At 40.5% G+C, this 24571-nt stretch overlaps 1 protein-coding gene and 1 non-coding gene across 7 annotated transcripts in view; both read right to left on the reverse strand.

Moving 5' to 3' along the window:
- Positions 1 to 18097: 18097 nt before the first annotated feature.
- Positions 18098 to 24571, reverse strand: part of TNKS2 (tankyrase 2) — a 62235-nt gene continuing 55761 nt past the window's right edge. For all 6 annotated transcript variants that reach the window (XM_081554989.1, XM_081554968.1, XM_081554979.1 and 3 more), the window contains 3 exons: positions 23959 to 24145; positions 21250 to 21406; positions 18098 to 20410 (listed from right to left, as the gene is read on the reverse strand). In XM_081554989.1, coding sequence (XP_081411115.1) covers positions 20348 to 20410; positions 21250 to 21406; positions 23959 to 24145 — 407 coding nt within the window. In that variant the 3' untranslated portion in view covers positions 18098 to 20347. The remainder of the gene's footprint in view (positions 20411 to 21249; positions 21407 to 23958; positions 24146 to 24571) is intronic.
- LOC145540069 (small nucleolar RNA SNORA79) lies at positions 24239 to 24381 on the reverse strand. The gene has a single exon (XR_014078196.1). It is a non-coding gene; the product is annotated as a small nucleolar RNA SNORA79 (small nucleolar RNA).

The raw sequence follows: 24571 nt of genomic DNA on the forward strand, positions 1-24571 counted from the left end.
CAGAATGTCTAGGGGTTAGAACGTGGCAACAGTGTTTTTAACAAGTATTTTAAAACCCAGGTAAGCCCAACATACAGCAAAGTTGTGGAAATTACTAAGGCAAATGGAGGGAAGCTGACATTTTTCAGTTTTCTAAAGGAAAACGTTTGCCCAGCAGGCATGTAGTAGTTGTTAGTCATTGTTCTTGTTTCCAGCTTCTCCTCTGTACCGCCTGCCTCTAGTACACATTTCAGGAAATGTTTATTGAAGTTGGAGAAAAAGCCAATCAAAATCTGGATGTATAAGAAAACCAGGCACTCCAAAAGAATGCCGGTTGTCACGCCTTAGGGTCTGAAACTTACAGTGGTAGGTTCTCCCCTAAAGACAAGGTAAAATGCAACATTCTGACAATTGGGGGGAAATGTGTAATTGTCACTTCATAGGCAATGGCAACCCACTCCAGTATTCTTGCCTGGAAAATCCCATGGAGCCTGGCAGGCTACAGTCCATGGTGTCACAAAGAATCAGACACGACTGAGTGACTTCACTTCAGGCAACAGTTGGGCTTCCCTGGTGCCTCAGAATCCACGTGCAATGCAGGAGACCTAGGTTCGATCCCTGGGTCAGGAAGATCTCTTGGAGAAGGACATGGCAACCCACTCCAGTATTCTTGCCTAGAGAATCCCATAGACAGAGGAGCCTGGTGGCCTACAATCCATGGGGTCGCAAAGAGTCAGACACGACTGAGCAACTAACACTTTGACTTCAGACAACAGTTACAGGATTACTGTTTCTATCTTGAAAATGGCTGCCCTCTCTTTACTAAAAAAAGCACGTCTGCTGTTATGGGTACATTAATCATGAACTGTCAAGAAAAACCTGAGGAGGAGGCCACTGGAAAGAATATTTCTCCAAGTGAGAGAGATAAACCGTATGGAGCAGAAGCTAGGGCTCTTCCACCCAGGGGCTACTATCTGCCTGCTGCTCTAGGAGCAGGATTTGCCCAACAAGCTCTCCTAGCTAAGCATTCTCTGAGATGCTATTCTACCTGGGCATGAAATAGCCTCTTGGAATTTACCTCGTTATATAAATGACTTGGAAACGAAGAGAGATCATTCTGTTGTTTTTGAGATTGCATCAAAGTACTGCATTTTTGGACTCTTTTGTTGACCACGAGGTCTACTTCATGGACTGCAAGGAGATCTAACCAGTCAATTCTAAAGGAAATCAGTCCTGAATATTCATTGGAAGGACTGATGCTGAAACTGAAACGCCAACACTTTGGCCACCTGATGTGAAGAACTGACTCATTGGAAAAGACCCTTATGCTGGGAAAGACTGAAGGTGGGAGGATAAAGGGATGACAGAGGATGAGATGGTTGGATGGCATCACTGACTTGATGGACATGAGCCTGAGTAAGCTCTGGGAGTTGGTGACGAACAGGGAAGCCTGGTGTGCTACAGTCCATGGGGTCGAAAACAGTCAGACGTGACAGCAACTGAACTGACTGATAAAAATGGCAGTTCCATGCCTGCGTGCTGCGCCCGTGTGCTCAGTAGTGTGGGACTCTTTTTGACCCCACTGTACTGTAGCCTGCCAGGCTCCTCTGTCCATGGGATTTCCCAGGCAAGAATACTGGAGTAGGTAGCCATTCCCTTCTCCAGGGGATCTTTCTGACCCAGGGATCGAACCCGGATCTCTTGCATTAGCAGGTGGATTCTCTACTACTGAGCCTCCTGGGGAGCCCAGGCACTTTAAAACGGAGGGGAGAAGAAAACCTCTTGTAATCCAGACTGAGGCAGGTGGCGTTTTCAGTAGATCAGTTACCACAGAATATGAACTTTTTTTTTCAAGGGGCTGGGTGCTATTCTGACATTCTAGGGGACTTTCTGAAACCTGAGGAAACAAGCATGTCACACCACTCAAGGAGAGGCCCAGGGAATGAACCTTACAGGGTTCCATCTTATAAACCTTTAGGAACCTTTGCCATCTCTGCAGGAAAGTCAAATGTAACGTATTTATTCCATTCCCCCACCCCTCCCCGCTCCAAGCACTGGTTGCAACTGTGACCCCATGGGATTAACAATCCCTGTGACCTAGATTCAAGTCACAAAGGTGCTCCTCAATCAGGGCTGGGAATGGTCTGGAGAGACAGCACTCTTTTCATTAGTTGTTCCATACGTGATGCAATAAGGAGTCCAAGCCTCTGAAACCAACCAATCAGCATAAATCTGTGCAAAGTGGAAGCCGACCTGAAATGAAGCCAGTTCCAGGCAAAGCCCATGGACAGGGAAGGAGAAGGAATGGAGGAAAACAAGTGTGGATTTTACAGCAGGCTTCCCAAGGGTAGCTGGGAGCTAAGCCCTGAAAATCAGTCAGTCAGGCTCTTCCAAAGATCTTTTTCCTCTTGAGCACAGTGAGGGAATGCCTCCTCCCGTTTATATGCAGTCTATAATCTGCCAAGTGTTTTCATTGACATGACCTCATCTGAGCCTCACAGCCACCCTGTGAGGTTGGCAGGGCATGCATGACCTTCTGGCCCCCTCTCCCCTGCCCCCCCGCAATTAACATTGTGAGAAACCAAGGCTTAGGGTGAGTGTCCTGTAGGGAACAGCTGCCCCTGAACCTGTCTGACTTACAGTGCTCTTTCTACTCACTGTATTTCTTCAGTACCATTAGTATTGGGTATCAGGCTCAACATCAGTACCTCTTTTTAAATCACCCTCAGAGCTCATGAAATATACGGATTTTTAGACCTCACTTGGATCTTCCCAAAGTCACCATCTGGGGCAGCGCTGGGGAGACTATTTTTAACCTGCAGATTGCCCTGGCGATTTTGCTAAGAATCACTTTGGGTAGCTTGTCACCCAGACAAGACCCAGGAGGGTTTCACTTTGGTTCGCAGTTCCTGTGAGCTCTTGGGTCTAGTGTTTCCTTAGCCTTGCACCACAAATTAAACAGTTTGTGTTTTAAAATGAATGAACCTATAAAAATTACTCCTTGGCTTCCCTCTCCTTTATCCCAGCATGGCCATTATGGTTTTGGTTCTGGGACAGAACAAAACACTCTTTTAATGAAGCCAGCCCTTGGGCCTCCCTTCATCCTTTCAAACAGTGATTTGCAGAAAATCCAAGGCAGTATCTCTTTCCTCTAGCATCCTAGTCTTCAGAACTGTCCAGTGCTATTTATCCCCCTTTCTCCCACCTACCGCCCTTACTCAATTCTCATCAATCTTCCCTGGGCCTTCCCCCGACTGCTGGAGCCACCAGAGCTCTGATTTACAGCACAATTTCATGCTTGGAATTATAGGAAAGCATAAGCACAGCTGTATACATGAGTGTCTCAACAATTCCCTAGGCTTGGCCAGCTTCTTTCTCAACTGCAAACTCTTAACTGGCTCCAAACCCCATGTCCCTCATATCGATGACATCCCAAGTCCCTCAAGGGATAATTGCCTTTCACACTGAATCAGTCTTCTCGAACTCAAGGTTAGCCCAGCCTGCCCCTAGTCCTTGTTAAAACCCCCAGATACCCTGGTCACCTGTCATGTGTTATCTTCACCTGCTTCCTCCAGGTACCTCCAAACTTGGCACAAACTGTCCGTCTAGTCAAAGCTATGGTTTTTCCGTAGTCATGTATGGATGTGAGAGTTGGACCATAAAGAAAGCTGAATGCTAAAGAATTGATGCTTTTGAACTGTGGTGTTGGAGAATACTCTTGAGAGTCCTTCGGACTGCAAGATAAAACCGGTGAATCCTAAAGGAGATCAGTCCTGAATATTCATTGGAGAGACTGATGTTGAAACTGAAACTCCCAACACTTTGGCCACCTGATGCGAAGAGTTGACTCACTGGAAAAGACCCTTATGTTGGGTAAGATTGAAGGCACGAGGAGGGGATGACAGAGGATGAGATGGTTGGATGGCACCACCGACTTGATGGACATGAGTTTGAGCAAGCTCCAGGAGATGGTGATGGACAGGGAGGCCTGGCGTGCTGCAGTCCATGGAGTCGCAAAGAGTCAGACACGACTGAGCGACTGAACTGTACTGGGTCTCAGAGCCTTCAGCATCCCCCCAAAAATCCACTCAGGCTTTGAATCAATGAATTCCCAGGGATATCACTGCACTCATCTCAAACATATGACCATGGCATTGGGCAGGATGCTGGAAGACAGTCATGAATAACACTAACGTGGTTCCTGTCTATGTGGAGCTGGTAGCCAATTTGGAAAGGCAGTTGAACAAGGGATCAAACATTGTGGCTCTCAACTCTGGATGCACATTAGATCAGGGCTGATCCATGAGATAGGATGAAATATCTTGGTGGTGGTCCTGGAGAATCAAGTAGTCTTCTCCAAGCTTCTTAACTCACAGGGTATTCTCATAGCATTTCTTGCCTTCCATCCGTTCCTTAGAGGGCTCCTGTGGAATTTCACCTACACAGACAACCTTCTACCACCCATTCCTTGTCTCTATGACTGGGGCCTGAGTGGGTGTGTGGTGCTGCGATGATGACTCTGTAGTCAGTGGGTCCCACAGTGCAGAGTATCACTCCTCCCACTCTCTCTCCAGTGGGCAGCTCTGAAGACTTCAGAAGGCAAATGAAGAACTGTGAATGACGGTTTTCCTTTAAACTTTATTTGGGGAAGTGGGGGCCAGTGCTTTTATTATCTGTATTGGGGTCTAATTAGGTCAAAAGAAAAAAATAACACATGGGAACTAGCGTCAGAACAATGAAATACATATAGGTGACAAATATTTAACTCCCACTTTCCTCATCTATTAAATAGGATCATTATAGATAAAACCTCAAGGTCTGCTATGAAAATTAATGGTTATTTCGGTAAAAAGCCTGTTATGTACCACCACACAATAGGTGGCATTTACTATTTCTTTTAATCTCTGAAAAGGCTGGAAAATGCTGTCTTATGATTTACAGATCTACAAATAAATCTCCAGAGAGGTTGTACCAATGCATACTCCCATCTGCAGTCCACGAGAATACACATTTTTAGCTCCTCCACCACTGAGCATCATTCTTAAAAACAAAAGTTGACAATTTGATAGATAAAACTGATGTTATTTTAACTTTCATTCATTTTTTTAATTCTAGTGAACTTTTTTGTCATATTTCTATTTTGTCTATATTTTTTACATAAAAAATTAAAAATTTTAAATGTAATCATGTGTCTTTTGATTTACAACCTTTGATTTTATGCTTCATCTTGAGATTATATATTCACCTTTATCACCTTTTAGTTCTATTTCTAAAAACTACTTTTTAGATCCACATGGAATTTATTTTAGACTACGATGTAAAATATTTTCCTTAATTTCTTCTACCAGGAAGACATAATTCATTCTATTTAATTCTACATAATTCATTCTTTTCCTATTGATTGGAAATACCATTTTCATTCTTTCAATAACTTTAACCATCTCTTCTTATAATAATAGCACATATTTTAATTATTATTCAGTTCAGTTCAGTTGCTCAGTCATGTCCGACTCTTTGCGACCCCATGAATCACAGCACACCAGGCTTCGCTGTCCATCACTAACTCCCAGAGTCTACTCAAACCCATGTCCATCGAGTCGGTGATGCCATCCAGCCATCTCATCTTCTGTCGTCCCCTTCTCCTCCTGCCCCCAATCCTTCCCAGCATTAGGGTGTTTTCCAATGAGTCAAATCTTCGCATGAGGTGGCCAAAGTATTGGAGTTTCAGCTTCAACATCAGTCCTTCCAATGAACACCCAGGACTGATCTCCTTTAGGATGGACTGGTTGGATCTCCTTGCAGTCCAAGGGACTCTCAAGAGTCTTCTCCAACACCACAGTTCAAAAGCATCAATTCTTCAGCGCTCAGCTTTCTTCACCGTCCAACTCTCACATCCATACATGACTACTGGAAAAACCACAGCCTTGACTAGACGGACCTTTGTTGGCAAAGTAATGTCTCTGCTTTTAAATATGCTATCTAGGTTGGTCATAACCTTCCTTCCAAGGAGTAAGCGTCTTTTAATTTCATGGCTGCAATCACCATCAGCAGTGATTTTGGAGCCCCAAAAAATAAAGTCTGACACTGTTTCCACTGTTTCCCCATCTATTTCCCATGAGGTGATGGGACCAGATGCCATGATCTTGGTTTTCTGAATGTTGAGCTTTAAGCCAACTTTTTCACTCTCCTCTTTCACTTTCATCAAGAGGCTCTTTAGTTCTTCTTCGCTTTCTGCCATAAGGGTGGTGTCATCTGCGTATCTGACACTATTGATATTTCTCCCGGCAATCTTGGTTCCAGCTTGTGTTTCTTCCAGCCCAGCGTTTCTCATGATGTACTCTGCATATAAGTTAAATAAGCAGGGTGACAATATACAGCCTTGACGTACTCCTTTTCCTATTTGGAACCAGTCTGTTGTTCCATGTCCAGTTCTAACTGTTGCTTCCTGACCTGCATACAGGTTTCTCAAGAGGCAGGTCAGATGGTCTGGTATTCCCATCTCTTTCAGAATTTTCCACAGTTTATTGTGATCCATACAGTCAAAGGCTTTGGCATAGTCAAGAAAGCAGAAATAGATGTTTTTCTGGAACTCTCTTGCTTTTTCGATGATCCAGCGGATGTTGACAATTTGATCTCTGGTTCCTCTGCCTTTGCTAAAACCAGCTTGAACATCTGGAAGTTCACGGTTCACGTATTGCTGAAGCCTGGCTTGGAGAATTTTGAGCATTTCTTTACTAGCATGTGAGATGAATGCAACTGTGCGGTAGTTCGAACATTCTTTGGCATTGCCTTTCTTTGGGATTGGAATGAAAACTGACCTTTTCCAGTCCTGTGGCCATGGCTGAGTTTTCCAGGTTTGCTGGCATATTGAGTGCAGCACTTTCACAGCATCATCTTTGAGGATTTGAAATAGCTCAACTGGAATTCCATCACCTCCACTAGCTCTGTTCGTAGTGATGCTTTCTAAGGCCCACTTGACTTCACATTCCAGGATGTCTGGCTCTAGGTGAGTGATCACACCATCGTGATTATCTGGGTTGTGAAGATCTTTTTTGTACAGTTCTTCTGTGTATTCTTACCACCTCTTCTTAATGTCTTTTGCTTCTGTCAGGTCCATACCATAGCCCTGTAGTATATTTTAGTATCAGGTAATGTGAGTTCATGGGGGAAAATCTTGATACTGTATCTTGTGTGTCACACACTTGTTTGTGCACACTGTCCCCTCAAGTAAAACATACCACTTTGGGTAATGCATCCTAAGTTGAGATACTTTATATGATGGAATAGGATGCAGTCATTAAAAATCTTTTCCAAGAGGAGTTATACTTTAGCTATAACATTAAAAGATTCAGGTTAAATAATATGATCTGGCTTTGTTAAAACCAACAAATTACCTGTCTATATGCATAGAAAACAGATTGTAAATAAATACACTAAAATGTTAGTGGCAAGTTGTTTATAAGTAATAGGATGACAGAAAATTTTTAGCTGTATCTTAGCTCTTTCAGCTTTCTCAAATTTTCTACAGTGAATGTGCTTTACTGTTACAAGCAGAATAATTAGTAATTAAAATTACTGAAATGTTTTAAGGTCCACCTCCAGTAATGGTCAGGAAGGTTGGAGGAATCAATTCCCCCTCATCCCCACCCCCAGAGGAGACTGGCTCTTTCTCTCCAGAGGGAGTCATGGATAGGTATCCAGCCCTGAAAGAGCTCAACCTCTTGATCAGCGAGATGCTGCCATTACAACACGTTAAATGCCAAATAACAGCATCCAGAATCTCTGGATGACCCTTTGTGTTGCCAGCTGGGAGAGGGCGGTGGGTGTCACCTCCTACTCCCCTCTCCGAACCCCACCCAGGAGGGCTGGGAGAATATAAAAATGGTGCACTACATCAGGGAGGTATGCAAATGCTGGCATGTCTCTGACCTTCTAATCCTATCAGAAATGCTTAGGGTGTTAATTTGACCATGTTTCACAGCTCATAAATCTACTTGGGGGCAAAGCTGAGCTGCCACATGACATCAAGCAAAACACCTTCTGAGGTTGGCAGTTGGAGTAAAACAGCCCAGACCGAAGTCCAGTAAAGAGCTTTGTATGTGGGACTGGCAAGTGGCGTCTCACATTTTGTTACAAAGGAACAAAACTGTGGGAAATGTGCACGTCTGATTATCTGGACTGGTGGTCTCCCCTATGCCCTGCCTGCCCACTGAGCCATGATCCTCATTCATTCACTATTCTTTGCACGCAGATGGATCTATCGTATTCCCGAACAACTGCTTGCAGACTCCTGTCAGATTAGCTTATTTTATCCCTGTCAGTAAATACAAATTGACTAATTTCACTACCAGGGAAACTGCTAGCCTTTTTATATTGAAATCTACTAAACTTCAGGCAGGTCGTTTCTGTCTAGATTCATTCTCCCTTTATTTAGTGGTCAGAACAGAAACATTCTCCCTTTCTGGGACAGAACACTGCCCCAGAAGAGTCACCCCTATTTTCTCTCTTTTTACCCCTATTTTCTCTTAACAAAGGTAGGGAAGAAACTAACAAATCAGTTTCAACCTCCCGATTACAGCTTCATCCGGAATCCATCTGTTCCTCCAACTGGTCAGTTCACAACTGGGCTGATTTGAAATTCTAAGTAAAAACATCCTTTCCAGTATCTGTTTCAAGAGGGGAGGCACTGAGGCAGGCAGTTAAGAGTTTCAACTTCCTTCTAGGTCCAAGCCTCTTTGAAGGCATGTTGGTGCAGTTTTCTGCCTTCAGAGTCATAAAGCTCCTCTGACAGATTCTGCACATCAACTAGGGTGAGGAGGAAAGCTGGCTCCAGGAGAGGCACACAGCAGTTAATTCCCCTGAAACTTATAAAGTACCAGCAAAGACCTACCTGCTCTGCATCTCCATATGGTAGAGGCGACCAGTGATATTTCCAGAACCTAGATGAAAAACTCCTGTCTCCCCTGGGCTGATTTACTGGCTGCCAAGAGCACAGCATCTTTGGAGGGTTGCAGAAAACAGGGGAATGGAACTCACAAAAAACTTACCAGCCACTGATGGTGAGTTGATAACTGTGATTTTTGGTATTATTTTGGGTGGTAAATTTTTAAAATGGATTATTGGTGTTGTCAGTAATGGATTTGATAAATAACTTGTTATTGTTGCTGCTGGTAATGCCACTACTAGCCATTTCTTCATATAATGGTGTGTGCTAAGCCACTTCAGTCGGGTCCGACTCTGTGTGGCCCTATAGACTAGTATGCCAGACTCCTCTGTCCATGGGATTCTCCAGGCAAGAATACTGGAGTGGGTTGCCACGCCCTCCTCCAGGAGACCTTCTTGACTGAGGGATTGAATCTGCATTGGCAAGTGGATTCTTTACCACTAGCGTCACCTGGGAAGCCCCTCATATAATGGTGAGTAGGCTGGAGAAGGGAATGGCAACTCACTCTGCTGCTGCTGCTAAGTCGTTTCAGTCTGCGTGACCCCAAAGACGGCAGCCCTCCAGACTCCTCTGTCCCTGGGATTCTCCAGGCAAGAATACTGGAATGGGTTGCCATTTTCTTCTCTAATGCATGAAAGTGAAAAGTGAAAGTGAAGTCGCTCAGTCATGTCCGACTCTTCGCGACTCCATGGACTGTAGCCTGCCAGGCTCCTCCGTCCATGGGATTTTCCAGGAAAGAGTACTGGAGTGGGGTGCCATTTCCTTCTCCAGGCAACTCAACTCTAGCATTCTTTTTTTTTTAAATAAAGCCTTCACTGAATTTGTTACATTACTTTTTAGTTTTTTTCTTTATGTTTGGTTTTTTGGCCCCAAGTCATGTGGGATTTTAGCTCCATCAGGGATCAAAACCTCAACTGCTGCATTGAAGGCAAAACCTTAACCACTGAACCGCCAGGGATGTCCCCACTCCAGTATCCTTGCCTGGAGAATCCCATGGACAGAGGAGCCTGGCAGCCTACAGTCCATAAGGTCACATAGAGTCAGACATGACTGAGCAATTAACGCACACACAATACAGACTTTAAAGAACGAGTGAAGATCATATAAGCCAATTCACTCACAACTGTTTATTGAGCACATCTATGTGCCAGGGACTGTTTGAGGCACTGGTGCTACGTCAATGGAATCCACCCTTGTGAAGTTTACCTTTCAGTGTGGGGAGACCAAGAATGTTAATTACATGCATCTCGAGGCGATGGCACCCCACTCCAGTACTCTTGCCTGGAAAATCCCATGGACGGAAGAGCCTGGTGGCCTGCAGTCCATGAGGTCGCGAAGAGTCGGACATGACTGAGCGACTTCACTTTCACTTTTCACTTTCATGCATTGGAGAAGGAAATGGCAACCCACTCTAGTGTTCTTGCCTGGAGAATCCCAGGGACGGGGGAGCCTGGTGGGCTGCTATGGGGTCGCACAGAGTCGGACACGACTGAAGTGACTTAGCAGTAGCAGAATGTCTTAGTTTAATAGGGAAAACTAGAGCAAGGTAAGGAGGATGTGGAGTGAGTTGGGGAGAAGGCGGAGTATGCAACGGCATTCCAAATAAGGTGGTTCTGGAGAAACTTCCTGAGAAGGTGGTGTCTGAACAACCAGGAAATAGGGGAAATGAATCACGGAGAATGATGAGGAAGAGCATTTGAGGTGCAGAACAGCCCCTGCCAAGGATGTGAGGGTGAGGACACCCATGCTACGAAGGCTGGAGTGGCCAGGAAGAGTGGGAAACAGCATCACAGGGGTGCAGCAGCAGGTCAAGAAGGATCAAGCTGGGCATTTTAAAGACTTCAGCTGTTTACTCTATGTGAAATGGGGAGGCACTGCAGTTTTGTGACATAGTTGACTTATGCTTCAACAGGATCACTGTGGCTCCTGAACTGGAAGTAAGACTAAGAGATGTGGGGGTGTGGTTAAGGAGAGGTTGGTAGCGGACAAGGGTGAAAAGCAGGGAGGCCAACTGAGTTGAGGTAGGCAGTGAGGGGAAGAGGACATTTGACTTGCAACTAGAAGAACGGAGAGGACTTTCACTAAGAAGACTTGACAGCAGAGCAGGTTTGAGGGATTTTTTTTTAATTTTTATTGGAGTATAGTTGGTTTACAATGCTGTGTTAGTTTCTGCTGTACAGCAGTGAGCCAGTTACGTGTCTTCATATAGCCCCTCTTCCTTGGCTTTCCTTTCCATTTAGGTCACCACAGAGCACTGACTTCCCTGTGCTATACAGTAGGTTCTCATTAGTTGTCTATTTTGTACATAGTAGTGTATATACGGGCGACCCACTCCAGTACTCTTGCCTGGAAAATCCCGTGGACGGAGGAGCCTGGTAGGCTGCAGTCCATGGGATCGCTGAGAGTCAGACACGACAGAGCGACTTCACTTTCACTTCTCACTTTCATGCATTGGAGAAGGAAATGGCAACCCACTCCAGTGTTCTTGCCTGGAGAATCCCAGGGATGGGGGAGCCTGCTGGGCTGACGTCTATGGGGTCGCACAGAGTCGGACACGACTGATGCGACTTAGCAGCAGCAGCAGTGTATATATGCCAATCCCAATCCCCCAATTCATCCCCATGTCTTGGGGGGATTTCCTAGTTCTGTTTTGGTCACACTTTTGCAGACTTATACAGCTTAAAAAAAAACACTTAGATATTACTTAACTCAAATCTCATCTTTAAACAAAATTTTTAAATGAGCACAAAGTACAAAATTCTAAAATACAAGATGGAAAGTTCACTCTCATTCTACCCCTAAATCTCCTGCCACCCAGATCTCTTCCTCAGCACACATATGCTTTTGTGTTAATATTTCCTCTCTATATTTTACATCAGTAACTTACTATACACATAGTTCTGAACCTTTTCTTTTTTCCACTCCATAATCTATCTTATCAGTACATGTAGGACTGGCTCATTCTCTTGATTCCAGACATTCTAGTATACGGATGCACTGTAATTTATCCAGTCCCCTACTGATGGAGAAATGTGCTATTTGTAACTTTGTGTTTCCAAATAATGCCATAATGTATTTCCTTAGCACAGGTCCTGTTACTCAAAGGGTATACCCATCTAAAATTTGGACAAGTATTGCTCAGTCAGCAAGAGACGTATTCTCCTCTACCAGTGGAACTCTACTAGTTGCTATCAGCATCTTTCTGTACCCACTGGTAACTAGCTGCTGGCCCCAATCCTGAGTGCTCTTTCTCACAGGCTCTAGTTCCTCCACAACTTCCCCAAATCCAGCAACTAAAGGACTAACACCAGGCAGAAGCAGCAGTTTTCAGTCTGTTGACTGGGGAGTGCCTCAGTGTTAAATATTTTGAATATACCTTCCTGTTTACCAGTAGGTGGTGAAAAAGTGGTATCACAGTATATAGTTAAGCTGCATTTCTCTTCTGTAAATGCCATTTTAATCTTCTGTATACTGCTCATTTTCTATTAGGTTGTTGGTGTTGATTCCTGATTTTGAAACGTTTAATGTAAATAAGAAAATTCCTTGTATGTTGTAAACATTTCTTACAGTTGGCCATTTATCTTTTAACTTTGTTTGCAGACAAAACTTTTGTGAAGTTGAACTTACTCTCTCCAGAACTTCTGGGATTTTTTTATAACTGAAAGGCATTACTATACCAACACCGTCCTGTTTTTCTTCTTGTAATTTTGTAGTTTCATTTTTCTATCATTATATACTTGACTCAACCGAAGTATTTTGATGTAAGAAACAAAGGTCCAACTTTATTTTGTCCAGATGACTCCTCGTTTGTTGCCAAGACAATTATCTTTCCCACTGCTACTGCTAAGTCGCTTCAGTCGTGTCTGACTCTGTGCGACCCCAGAGACAGCAGCCCACCAGGCTCCGCCATCCCTGGGATTCTCCAGGCAAGAATACTGGAGTGGGTTGCCATTTCCTTCTCCAATGCATGAAAGGGAAAAGTGAAAGTGAAGTCGCTCAGTCGTGTCCAACACTTAGCGACCCCGTGGACTGCAGCCTACCAGGCTCCTCCGTCCATGGGATTTTCACAATATCCTACCTTTACCGTACACTGTAGATTTCAGACCATTTCTGGATTCTGTATTTCATTTCAGCGATTAGTTTACGTGCCAGTATTACTGTTTTAATAGTTTTAAAATACTTTAAATAAGTGATACGGCTAGCAGCCTTTCAGAAATCTTCTCAGCAACTTTTTATTAAGAATCCTTGTACATTTCCTTTCCCACAGTAGCTTCGGAATCAGTGTGCACAGTTTCCCACCCTTTCCCTCAAAAGGGTTGTTATTTTTTAAATTAATTTTGGAGTCTAGTTGATTTACAATGTTGTGTTAGTTTCTGCTGTACAGCAAAGTTAATCAGTTAGACATAAATGTGAAGTGAAAGTCACTCAGTTGTGTCCGACTCTTTGCAACCCCATGGACTGTAAACCTTGGAATTCTCCAGGCCAGAATACTGGAGTGGGTAGCTTTTCCCTTCTCCAGGGGATCTTCCCAACCCAGGGATCAAACCAAGGTCTCCTGCATTGCAGGCAGATTCTTTATCAACTGAGCCACCCAAGGGAAACCCAAGAATACTGGAGTTGGTATCCATTCTTTTTTTTTATTCCATTTCCATATAGGTCATTACAGAGTACTGAGTAGAGGTCCCTGTGCTATATAGTAGGTTCTTATTATTAACAGTTATCTATTTTATATATAGTTATGCATATATGTAAATCCAGTATGTTATCAGGTCATGGCAAATGTATATACTTATTTAAGGAGAACCAAAATCATTGTACTACTAAACTTTTCTGCCCAGGAATGGCATATAGTATTCTATTTGTGCCAGTCTTATTTTATTCCTACATAACATTATTTTCGTTTTATTGTTTCCTCTTTATATACCCAGAAGTAGACTCCTTCATTTTATTGGTAATGTCAAATTGTTTTTCAGAGCACTCAGACCCACAGCAGTAAGAGAGCCACATCCTCTAATACTTGCATTGTCAAATTTTTAATTTTTGTCAATTTCAGCAGGTGCAAAATGGTATTACATGTTACCTAATTTGAATTTCCCTGATTACCAATACGTCTAAGTATTTTTTGGACTGCTCAGTTGCCACTAGTCTCCCATTTTGAGAAATGCCTGTTTTTTAATTCATTTTTTCTGTAGTTTAATATATTCTGGATATGAATCCTTTGTCCTTTAAATGTATTGCAAATATTTTCTCCCACTTTGTGACCTGCCTCTTTACAGAAATCATTTGATGAACAAGGATGTTCTTAATTTTAATATAGTCAAACTTATAATCTTTTCTTTTAGGATGAAATGTTCTTTGAAGCTCAGTTAAAAGCTCTTTGTTATCACCAATCAGGAAGTCTTCTATATTTTCTTAACATTTAAAATACTTCAATTTTCGTATCAAGCCTTATATAAAATCCATCTGGAATTGACTTTGTGTATGCATCTAGATATACATTTTTTTCCCATATGCATAACCAGTTGTTTCCTAACAGTTTACTGAACAGCTCCTTCTTCCCACACGATCTGTAATGCTACCTCTGGTGTATATAAAAATTCCCTTTATTCTCTGTTCAGTTGGTTAGATGAGTATGTCCCTGCACCATTATTATGCTTAATTACTACAGCCTTAATGCTGTTCTTGACATCTGGTCCTCCTGGTTTTTTTTTTTTACTCTTCAGGAATGTCCTGCCTATTCTTAGCCCTTTATAGATTATTTCTTACTCATTCTAGATTCTTTCATACGTTTTGGGAGAGAAAAAAGTATGTCACTAAGATCCCCATTTTTGTTGGAGTGTTCTTTTTTTACCTTTCTTCCCCCACCTTTCCAGTTCTATTTCTACTTTAAGTGATTATAGTCCTGCTAGAAAACTCAAAATGAATAAAAGAATATACAGTAAAAAGTCTCTTTAACAAACTCTGTCCCCTGGTACCCAGGTGTCCTCCCAATAGTTTATGTGTATACTGCAGGCATTTTATGCATAAAGCAGCTAATGTATATTGTACTTTTTCCTATTTTATACAAATGAGAGTAACAAATCAAACACAGTAGCCAACTTCTTGCTTTTTCATTTACTGTATCTTGAAGATTATTCCGTATCAGTTAATAAAGTTCTTCTCATTTTACACGAGTGTAATTTCAGTCTGTTTACCAATTTCTTTGTTCACCATGCTTCTTGCAGTCCATTCCTTCCTTTCTGGATTCAACTGCCTTTTTTCCTGAACCACCACCCTGAGTTCTTGAAGCAAAATCTGAAAATGTGTTTTTCAGCCTCTCTTTTGAATGCTAACTTATCTCTGTATAGAATTCAAGGCTATCACCCATTATTTTTTTTTTTTCCCCACCCATTCTTTTCATCACTAATAACTTATTTTGTTTCCTTCTGGTCCATATTGCTGCCATTGAGAAAGCCTGCTACTAGTGCAATTATTCCTTTGCAGGTAATTTCATTTTAGTTGCTTTTAGATTTTTCTCATCTTTTGCAATTATACTATATGTCTAGAAGCAGACTGGTTTTTATTCACCACTTTAGATATTTGTTATGTCTTTTAATTTGAAGATCTATATCTCTTTTATAAATTCTGAAAAAAAAAAAATCTTCAAACCTCTTCCCTCCCGTATTCTTTATGCTGGATATTCTCATCCTGTTCTCCATGCTTCTTAGTTTTTTCCTATTTCCAATCCCTTCCTTTGTTATAAGTGGGTACCTTCTTGATTTATTTTCTAGTTCACCAGTTCTCTCTTCACATATGCCCAATTTGTGGTTTAATCTGTCCACCAAGCTCTTACTTTCACTAATCACACATTTTTTAGTTCCAAAAGACTTGAGTTTTTCAAATCTACTCTGCCTTTTTTCAGTGTCATCTTTCCTAATGGTTTTTATCTTTTCCTCTCTCAGCCAATCATTTTAAATATTCTTATTCCACAGTTATCCTATATTAAGTTTGTGGGGGTTCTAAACCTCTAAGGTTGTTATCTGATGACTCGTACCCACAGTGGACTGTTTTGGACTCGGATCCTGAGTGGAGCTTGTTTCTTTGGTACTCTAGCAACGTAATGCAGGTAAGATTGTGGGTATGTATTCTTTCCCCAACCAGGTTGCTGTGCTGTGTGCTTTTGTTAGTCATTTTCAAACTAAGATCTTCAGCCACCTAGGGACATACAAACCTCACATTTTGAGCTTCTTAAGGTTTCATCTGAACAAAGATGGGAAAAAAAGGTTTTCATCTGAACCAGTGGCTAATCAGTTTTGCTTGTTTTACAATTCTATGTTCTGTAGCTCCATGACAAGTGAGAAAACCCAACCAGTGGTCCTGGGAATTCAGGGAAATAATATAATTACAATAACCAGCTTTTGCCAGTTACGGTACTTAGTAGTACATACAGAAAATCATTTAGTTCCCTCAACAAACCTATAAGTACTGTAAGGCTTATAAAGGTTATGTAATTTGTTCATGGTTGTACAGTTGGTATGGGATAGGCTAAAATTCAAATCCAGATTCATCTGACTCTAAGAGCCCAATCACTTAATAACTATTCACTCAAGTAAAACTTATTTGAGGCACTATTATGTGTCAGCATGTGCTAAGTGATGGGTCTAAGTGGCAAACCAAACAGATTATTTTTCTTCTACCTTTCAAATTATCTGTGAGGGACTAGTGTTTCTGTTTTCCTCTTAATTTCCAATTTGTTGCAAACCAAAATCTTAGTTAAAGAAATTTAAGGGCCTTCCCTGCTGGTCCAGTGGCTAAGACTCTGTGCTTCCAATGCAGGGGGCATGGGTTCATTCCCTGGTTAGGGAACTAAGATCTTACATGCCGCACGGTGCGGCCTTAAAGAAAAAAAGAAAGAAATTTAAAACACTGCATCAATGTCAAACTGCCATAAAAGTTTCCTCTCAATTTTTGTTTTCATCTCTCCATGGGCTGGAAACTAACAGTCTGCAGGCCAGCCCCAACTACAGGTCACTTACACAGCACTGCTCTACAGTGTACTGGCAGACCATCTGGAGGGCTCTGTGCCGATTTTTGTGATGGTGATGACAACAATGGTGGATGGGTAACAAAATGGAGAAGACACTTCTGACAATGACGGCTTGTATGTGGACAGCAAGAACCTTCTAAGAAGCTATAATTAAGATTTTAGGTCACAGTCTTCCTCAGCTAGTAAAGCATGGGGAGGAGGAGGTGGATAGCGAAAGGCTATCCTTTTCAGTAGATAGTGAAAAGGCTAACTTTATACAAATCTGACAGTTCTCCTGGTGAAGAATGTATACCACCACCTGCTTCCTCTGTTACTCTACTCTTCTAATAAGACAGGATAGTAGGAAAAGGGCCAGTCAGGAATACTAATCACAAAAGCTCAGGGAAATTTATTGCTAATTTTCTTTCCTCATCCACCTGCAAAGAAAAGGATCGCACATGCTTTGGAACTAGCAAGCGGACACGTTAACATTATCCCAACTCAAGCAGTAAGATAAAGCTGCTGAAAAGTATTTCAAAACTAAATGACATATGAGCTATTTGCACCACTGTTCTCTTATTATCGAAAGCAGGGAAGTGATCATACACACAGACATTTAGCATACTGAAATCTGAAATACATATATCTTACCATACCTTTTAAGAGTAATAAATATCACTAACTTTAAGATTTGTAAACTCATAAATTTTCTATGACACAGAAAACAAAAAATATATTCCTATGCCTCTTTATAAGTTAAGACAGATTTCCCAGGGGTATCCCCTGGTGGTCCAGGGGTCAGGACTTGGCTCTCTCACTGCCGAGGGCCTGGGTTCAATCCCTGGTCGGAGAATTAAAATCCTGTAAGCTGTACAGCGTGGTGAAAAAAGAGACAGATTTTCCAGGAAAGAGCTTGAAAGGTTTGCCAAAGCATGTTGGATGGACTAAATGTCTAAAAGCATATGACAGCTACTTTCATCTTAAAGCACCTGAAGAGGTATGGTCACAGTGTTCAGTATTTCAAATTTTAAACTGCAGCCTCTATCACTATTAGACTCAAAACTACATTATTTTCCTGAAATTGTGGTTTATTGTAATCTTAATCCATTTTTTTCAAAGATCATTCAATACATTTATACTATTCCAGTAATTACCATGCTACCCAGAAAAACAAGTGAACAGTTTATTAAGAATTAAATGAGGGTATGGAATGTGATACAGTACAAGTAAGACACTCAAGATGGATACAATAGTACTACTCACACAAAAAGTTAAACCTCTTAAAAAAAATCATAAGACAAAAGAAAAAGCAATTCCATCATCATAAAGTAAGATATTTCATGCAGAAACTTCAAAGAAATCCCCAGTTGCCCCCCATCCCCCAAGTTCCTAACAAAAAGCTATCTGAAATATGCCATGCTAACATATTAACCACAATATAATCATTCATAGAAAAGCAACACACTAATCAAGAAATGAATTAGATGAAACAACACAGGCTGCAAAATCGTAAACTCATAGACCATGATGATTTTACATGATAAGCAATTCCAGATTCACTCATAGGGTGAGCAATACAAGCTAAATGTTGAGAGAGAAGGTATGTAAATATAAACTCCACTAACTCATCTCATTATCTTCTAATTATAAAACCTGGAAGCTTCCAGAACCTGAAAAATTATATAAAATTTGGCATACTCCATTTGTGTTCCAAGAAACGACTTTAGGATCATATTTGCAATTATTAGAGAGCTGTATAAAAAGCACTTTATGGTCAGGAGCTGACCTCTTAAATAATGATCACAATTTACATCAATAGAAACAACTCCAGATATGCATTTACTGCGAATAACTCTTACTCAAGACAAGAAACATGATTTTCTAGCACTTTATGTACAAGTTACTGCACAGGCCTAGTTAATTTAGAGACTGAATAAAATGTAAAACAAATGTGAATTGGTACAGAGAGTGAATAGGAACAGCCTCATTAACAGAGGTTTAAGTGGGTAACAATCTTGCCTTGACTTCCAAGAGAATGAGAGTCAACAGTTTGCCAAGCTGTAACTCATGTCTCTGTACCAAGATGCTTCAGCATATTTCATGGAAAAGTAGTTTTACCTTAAAAAATAGGAATGGCATTTTATGGGATGGTATTCCCCTCCACAGCTGCCAAACAAGCCTGGTCACCAGGCGATGCGCAGAGTGTATTTCCAAGTGGGTGTAACATGTCACGATGAGGCAACCCAGAGCGGAAGCACCCATCTCATGGCACCTGCCTATTCAGCAGGCCAGGAGAGAACTGGGACACCCACGTGTAATGGTTTTGGGTTGAGCTTACCTATGGTGTATAAACTGGCTATACATCAAACAGTAAGGCCAAAGAAAAAGAACAGGAGAAAAACTACCCACTCCCATCTGCTATTTTTTTCCCTTTAAATTTAAGGTAACTAGAACAGATTCGAAAAATTTCAGGATTACCCTTCCCACATCTGAAATTCAACTTCCTGTTTACATTTCATGAAAACAACACTATAATTGTTCTCTAAAAAACAGAAGCTCTTGCTCTAATTTTCACAAAGTAACATGAGAAAAATTTTCAATGTGAAACCCAGAGTGTGAGGCTTGTAAAGAAGTGTCTTTAACAATCAGGACCTTGATAGTTAGAGCTCTTTGGAATGTGTGTTACACATACAAAGTTATCACAAATTAAACTCCCAGAGTATTTATGAAACAAGTTCTTAAATGGGAAAGATTACTGATGAGAGATAAATGCTTCCATCAGCAAATTAAATCTGAAGGATCAATCTTTCCCAAGTGACAAGGTGTCTGCTAACAATTCAACACAGCCTCTGGAATCAAACGTAAAAGCTCACTCAATCATGATGACTCAAGATGAAGTACAGATGAGCAGTACATATGAAAAAAATTTGTAAACCGCTGCCATTCTAAAACAGTAGATTTATATTACAAAGCAATGTAAATAAATATTGGGCTAGTACAAAAGCTCTTATTTACAGTTTTACAAATGAAACTGTATGTAGTGTAAATGCTGTGTTTTGAAGAACACAGTAGTGTATTAGCAAAATGAATTCTGTTGAGGGGAATTACAGTTTCTGTTAGAATCAATGTATAATGTATAAAAGATTCAAGTTAATTCTGTTTATAATTTAGTACAGACAAACCCAGTTTAACCTGGAATGGCATCTGTTAAAGTGCTGAAAAACAGGAAATATTTAGAAAAGACTGTACATTATTAAAGCTTTATCAAGTCAGAATGTTAAAACCCTTTCACATTTTTAACCTTTTGCCACAGGGTTGTGGATAAGATGATTTTTCTCAGCAAAGGAGTAAAACTTACGAGGCCACCAGCTGCTTAGATGATTTTAGGTTCGGTGGTGCTAGTTTCCTAAAACAACTATTTACCCATAAACCATACCTTCAGGCCTTACAATCTGGTAAGTAATTAAATATTCAGGATAAGCCTGGAAGAGAAAGATTAATTCAAAAATTGGTAAATAAATTTTTTGAATGAAGACTTATTCTAAGGATTCCTTATCTTTAGGGAAGAAGCTCTAAATTTGTGTTGCAGATCAGAATCATGAAAGGGCCTCTTCTCAAAACAGCCTTATACATGATTGCAATCCCTTCGATTCTCTATCAGCAGGTCTAGGATAAGTGCTGAGCGTGTGTTTGTCTTTAGGAGCTGAGGTTATCCCGATACATATCCCCAGTACATAATGCTGCTCTAGAGATGCTTCTGACTGCATCTATGCCACTAAGAACAAGAGGGAATTACACATTTCTTTGCTACAGAGAGGTTAACTATTAAAATAAATATAGGATTCTAATTAATTATATTTTACAGAAGCTTAAAAAAAAATTCAGAAGAGCTGGCAAAATCTGAATAAGGTCTGTAGGTTAGATTTACTACACCAATGATATTTTCCTGACTTTAACAATTTTAAGAGAATGTCCTTAAAATCTAGGTGTATTTAGGAAATACACCCTGAAGTATTTAAATGTAAAGGAAGATGCTTATACCTTACTTCCAAGTAGCGCAGGGGGGAAAAAAAGGGATATACACATATAGTAGGGAGAACATGATAAAGGAGAGAGAATGCTAAAGTATTAACATTTGGAAGATCTGGGTAAAGGGTCTCTTTACTATTATTGCAACTCTAAGTCTGAAATAATTTCCAAATAAAAGTTAAAAAGAAATCCAGTTCGTAAGGCACTCTGCCTTGTTAATTTAAAAGATTAGTAAGAGGTTAAAGTATAGCTCTAAAGTATTGCTGAAAATGAACAAATAAAACTGAATTACCTGTTCTCCTCTGTAAATAACATATTCAGCTAATGCTAGGCCATTTACACTAGGTCGACCAGTGACTGAGTGATGACCTGGAGGAGAATGCGCCATTTTCATTGCACTGAACTGCAGGAAAGACTTTCCCAAGGTTACACGGCAAAAGAGAAGCTGCCTATAACACATGAAAAGGAAAAGATTTCCTTGAGACAAGGCCATACAGGACAGTTTTATTTATGTACACTATATAAGCTTTTGAATGCATTTATACATAAAACATGATTGTTTTCACCATTTAAACTTTTTAAAGAATATCTTCTACTACTCTCACTAATGAAAGAATCTGTCACTTTAATTAATCCTCACTGTAACTATAAAATACTATCTTAGAGAGATTATAATAATCTTTAAGTGATACTGACTCTGCCATCCTGTTTGTATCCCAGCAAAAGCACAAATCATAGCCCAAGTGAGGAGAAGGAGGAGGTTTTAAGGGACTTCCATGAAGTGTCTCACAAAGTTGAACATTTATCCAGGTAAGTCCTATTGATTCCACTTGCAAAATGTATCTCTCCTCTAAATTCTACTGTCACCATTAAGTCCAAATTGCCCAAATTTTCACCCGGACTATTAACAATGGTCTTTGAGCTACTTTTTCTGTTTTTACTCTAATCCCTGTCTAAATTATTTTCCATCTAAGCTACCAGTGATTTAGGGAAAAAACAAACAGCAAAAACCATAAGTCAGATGACACTACTATTCTGCTTAAAACCTTTTAGAGACTGTTCACTGTGCCTAAAAGAAAACCCAAATTTCTTACAATGATCCCAAATTCTCCAACTTGACTTTGTGTTCGTTATACCTAGACACATTCGTTTTTCTTCCTGCAGGCCAAGCTTTCTGCCTCAAGGCCATTAGACACACGTTTCTTTTACCATCTAGAATACGTTCCACCACTCTTCAACTGGCTAATGGTCATTTTTCAAGTTTAGCTGAAATGTTTCTTCTTCAAATGTCTTTCCTCACCACAAGTTTAGGTTGTATTACTTTCTCACTCCCCAAGGGCATATGATTGGCCTTCCTTAGGTCCAACAAACTTTATTATTTCACTGTTGCTCTCTCTAATCTACTTTTCTTTCTACAGGAGAACAGATTTGGTTGCCTGATGATTCTGTCTCCAAAGAAGATAGGCTATATTTTTTATTCTAAATATGCTCTTTGCAAATTTTCTTAGCACTTCTAATAGATTTTCTATTATAGTCACAATCATTCCATGATAACTCAGCATACAGAAATCTTAAGTTAATAAATTTATTTCCAGACATACAAGCATTGTACTTCAAAGACAACTGAGAAGAGGTACTAGAACACTGCTTACTATTAATAGTCAGAACTATTTAGCCTCCAGATGATATATGACAAGTAAAGATAGCAGTGTTCAATTTACAGACTCTCAAGAAATTACAAGTCTCCTAGCCATTCCAACCTATGATCTAAAATAGAAGTGGGTGGGAGGTCATACCCAGGAGGTCTGGCTTTAGACACCTACGAGTCTAAGTTTAGGGGAAAAATAGTAAGAACAAAATATAAACAGATAGTCTTTGTCTCCCTTCAGGACTTTAGTCCTTCACTTTGGCAGCCTTTCAAAATTAGCTGGGAAGCTTTTAAAAATCCCATGCCCAGACCAGACCCCCAAGTGAGAATCTCTTGAGGGTAGGACACAGTCATTAGTAGTTTTTAAAGCCCCTCATGTAATTCCAATGTGCTCCCACAGCTGAGAACTACTGCTCTAGGGTTTCTAGATCTGTGATCAAAAACTTCAGCATCCCCTAGGAACTCGGTAGAAATCCAAGTTCTAGTGCCCTAGCCCCAGACCTACTAAATCAATAATTCAGGAGGCAGGGCATAGGAATTTGTGTTTTAATAAGCCCTCTAGGTTATTCTGAACTTGCTGATGTTTGATAGCTACTGTTCTAGGTCTTTATAAGCAGTGCTCTAACCACAGAATAAATCTCAGTAATTAATCTTGATTTTTCAAATGGTGAAGATTATTTACCTACAAGGATTTTATCAACTAGGGCCAAGTCATTCGAATGATTTTTAACAACTAAGTTCCACTAGGGTAACTAAACGTAGGAAAATAAGAAGTACAAAGTAATTCTTTGATAACCTGCTTTCTAAAAGGACTGACATGCTGATATGCTTTATTGTAACTTTTTTCTGAGTAGTAATATCACAAATTGACAATTAAAATCATACCACAGTGGAGGAGAGATTCTCTCACCCATTGCTGCTGCTGCTGCTAAGTCGCTTCAGTCGTGTCCAACTCTGTGTGACCCCATAGACAGCAGCCCCCAACCATGAAATGATTAGGTGTAGCAAATAATGCCGTTTTATTAATAGCATTTGAATACTAGATTTTTAAACAGTCCACAATAAAATCTCTTTCATGCCAAGCGATATTTTCTACTCCATATTCTGAAAGCACTGTGTGTTCAGATTTGAATGAGGTGAACAGATCAAATGCTTATAACTGTGCTTGGCTCTTACAGACCATTTAAAAAACATCAGCTACTATTAGAACCAGTGAGAGGGCCAAAGCGACCTGAACTATGCCTCACTTGGATTCCTAGAGTTGTCCAAGACAATGTTTTACCCGAAAAGTTCAATATGAAACCAGTTCTTATCTGATTCTTATCAAAATAAATGAGAAAAGTGATTTCTTACCTGTGGCAGATGTAACAAGATCTGTCTTTATGTACTGGACACCCAGTACCTCCTCCAATTCCGTATACATACTGATTGCTTTTGGAAGAGTTTTCAGCAAAATAGATCCCAGCTCCAAACATGCCACCTATGTAGGCATGCCTTTCATCAAAGCCTTTATGGATAATTGCATTCACAAAGGGAGACCCTAAAATACATATAAATAGGTAACATTTTTAAATAAAAAGAAAAGGAATAAAAGCTTAAGCGTCTTACAAGTTAAATTCTTTCTTTTTTCTTCAATTGCTTGACTCCACAAAAATCAGAGGGCACTACAGCCAACCCATTCCCATGGTGCCCTGAGTGAAAACAAGTCAGCTTAGACACATGATGGACTAAAATCCCACTACTTAAGGCTCCAAGCAGTGAGAGGAACAGACATCAGAAGAAGCTAAATTCTGAATTAACATCCATACATTAAGATCAGTGTCCCTGTTCATAAAGGGACAAGGGAAATGATAAGCAAAACCAAAACACAACTGTCAGCTGGCTCACTACTTTAGAACAGCTATTTTAGAAGAACTGCTGATGTGAATGAATATTTCTAACAGGGTGGTGGTTCAGATGCCAAAGT

The sequence above is a fragment of the Giraffa tippelskirchi genome, chromosome 2 (assembly GCF_054371585.1).
Source record: "Giraffa tippelskirchi isolate mGirTip1 chromosome 2, T2T-mGirTip1v1.2.pri, whole genome shotgun sequence".
NCBI classification, from domain to species: domain Eukaryota; kingdom Metazoa; phylum Chordata; class Mammalia; order Artiodactyla; family Giraffidae; genus Giraffa; species Giraffa tippelskirchi.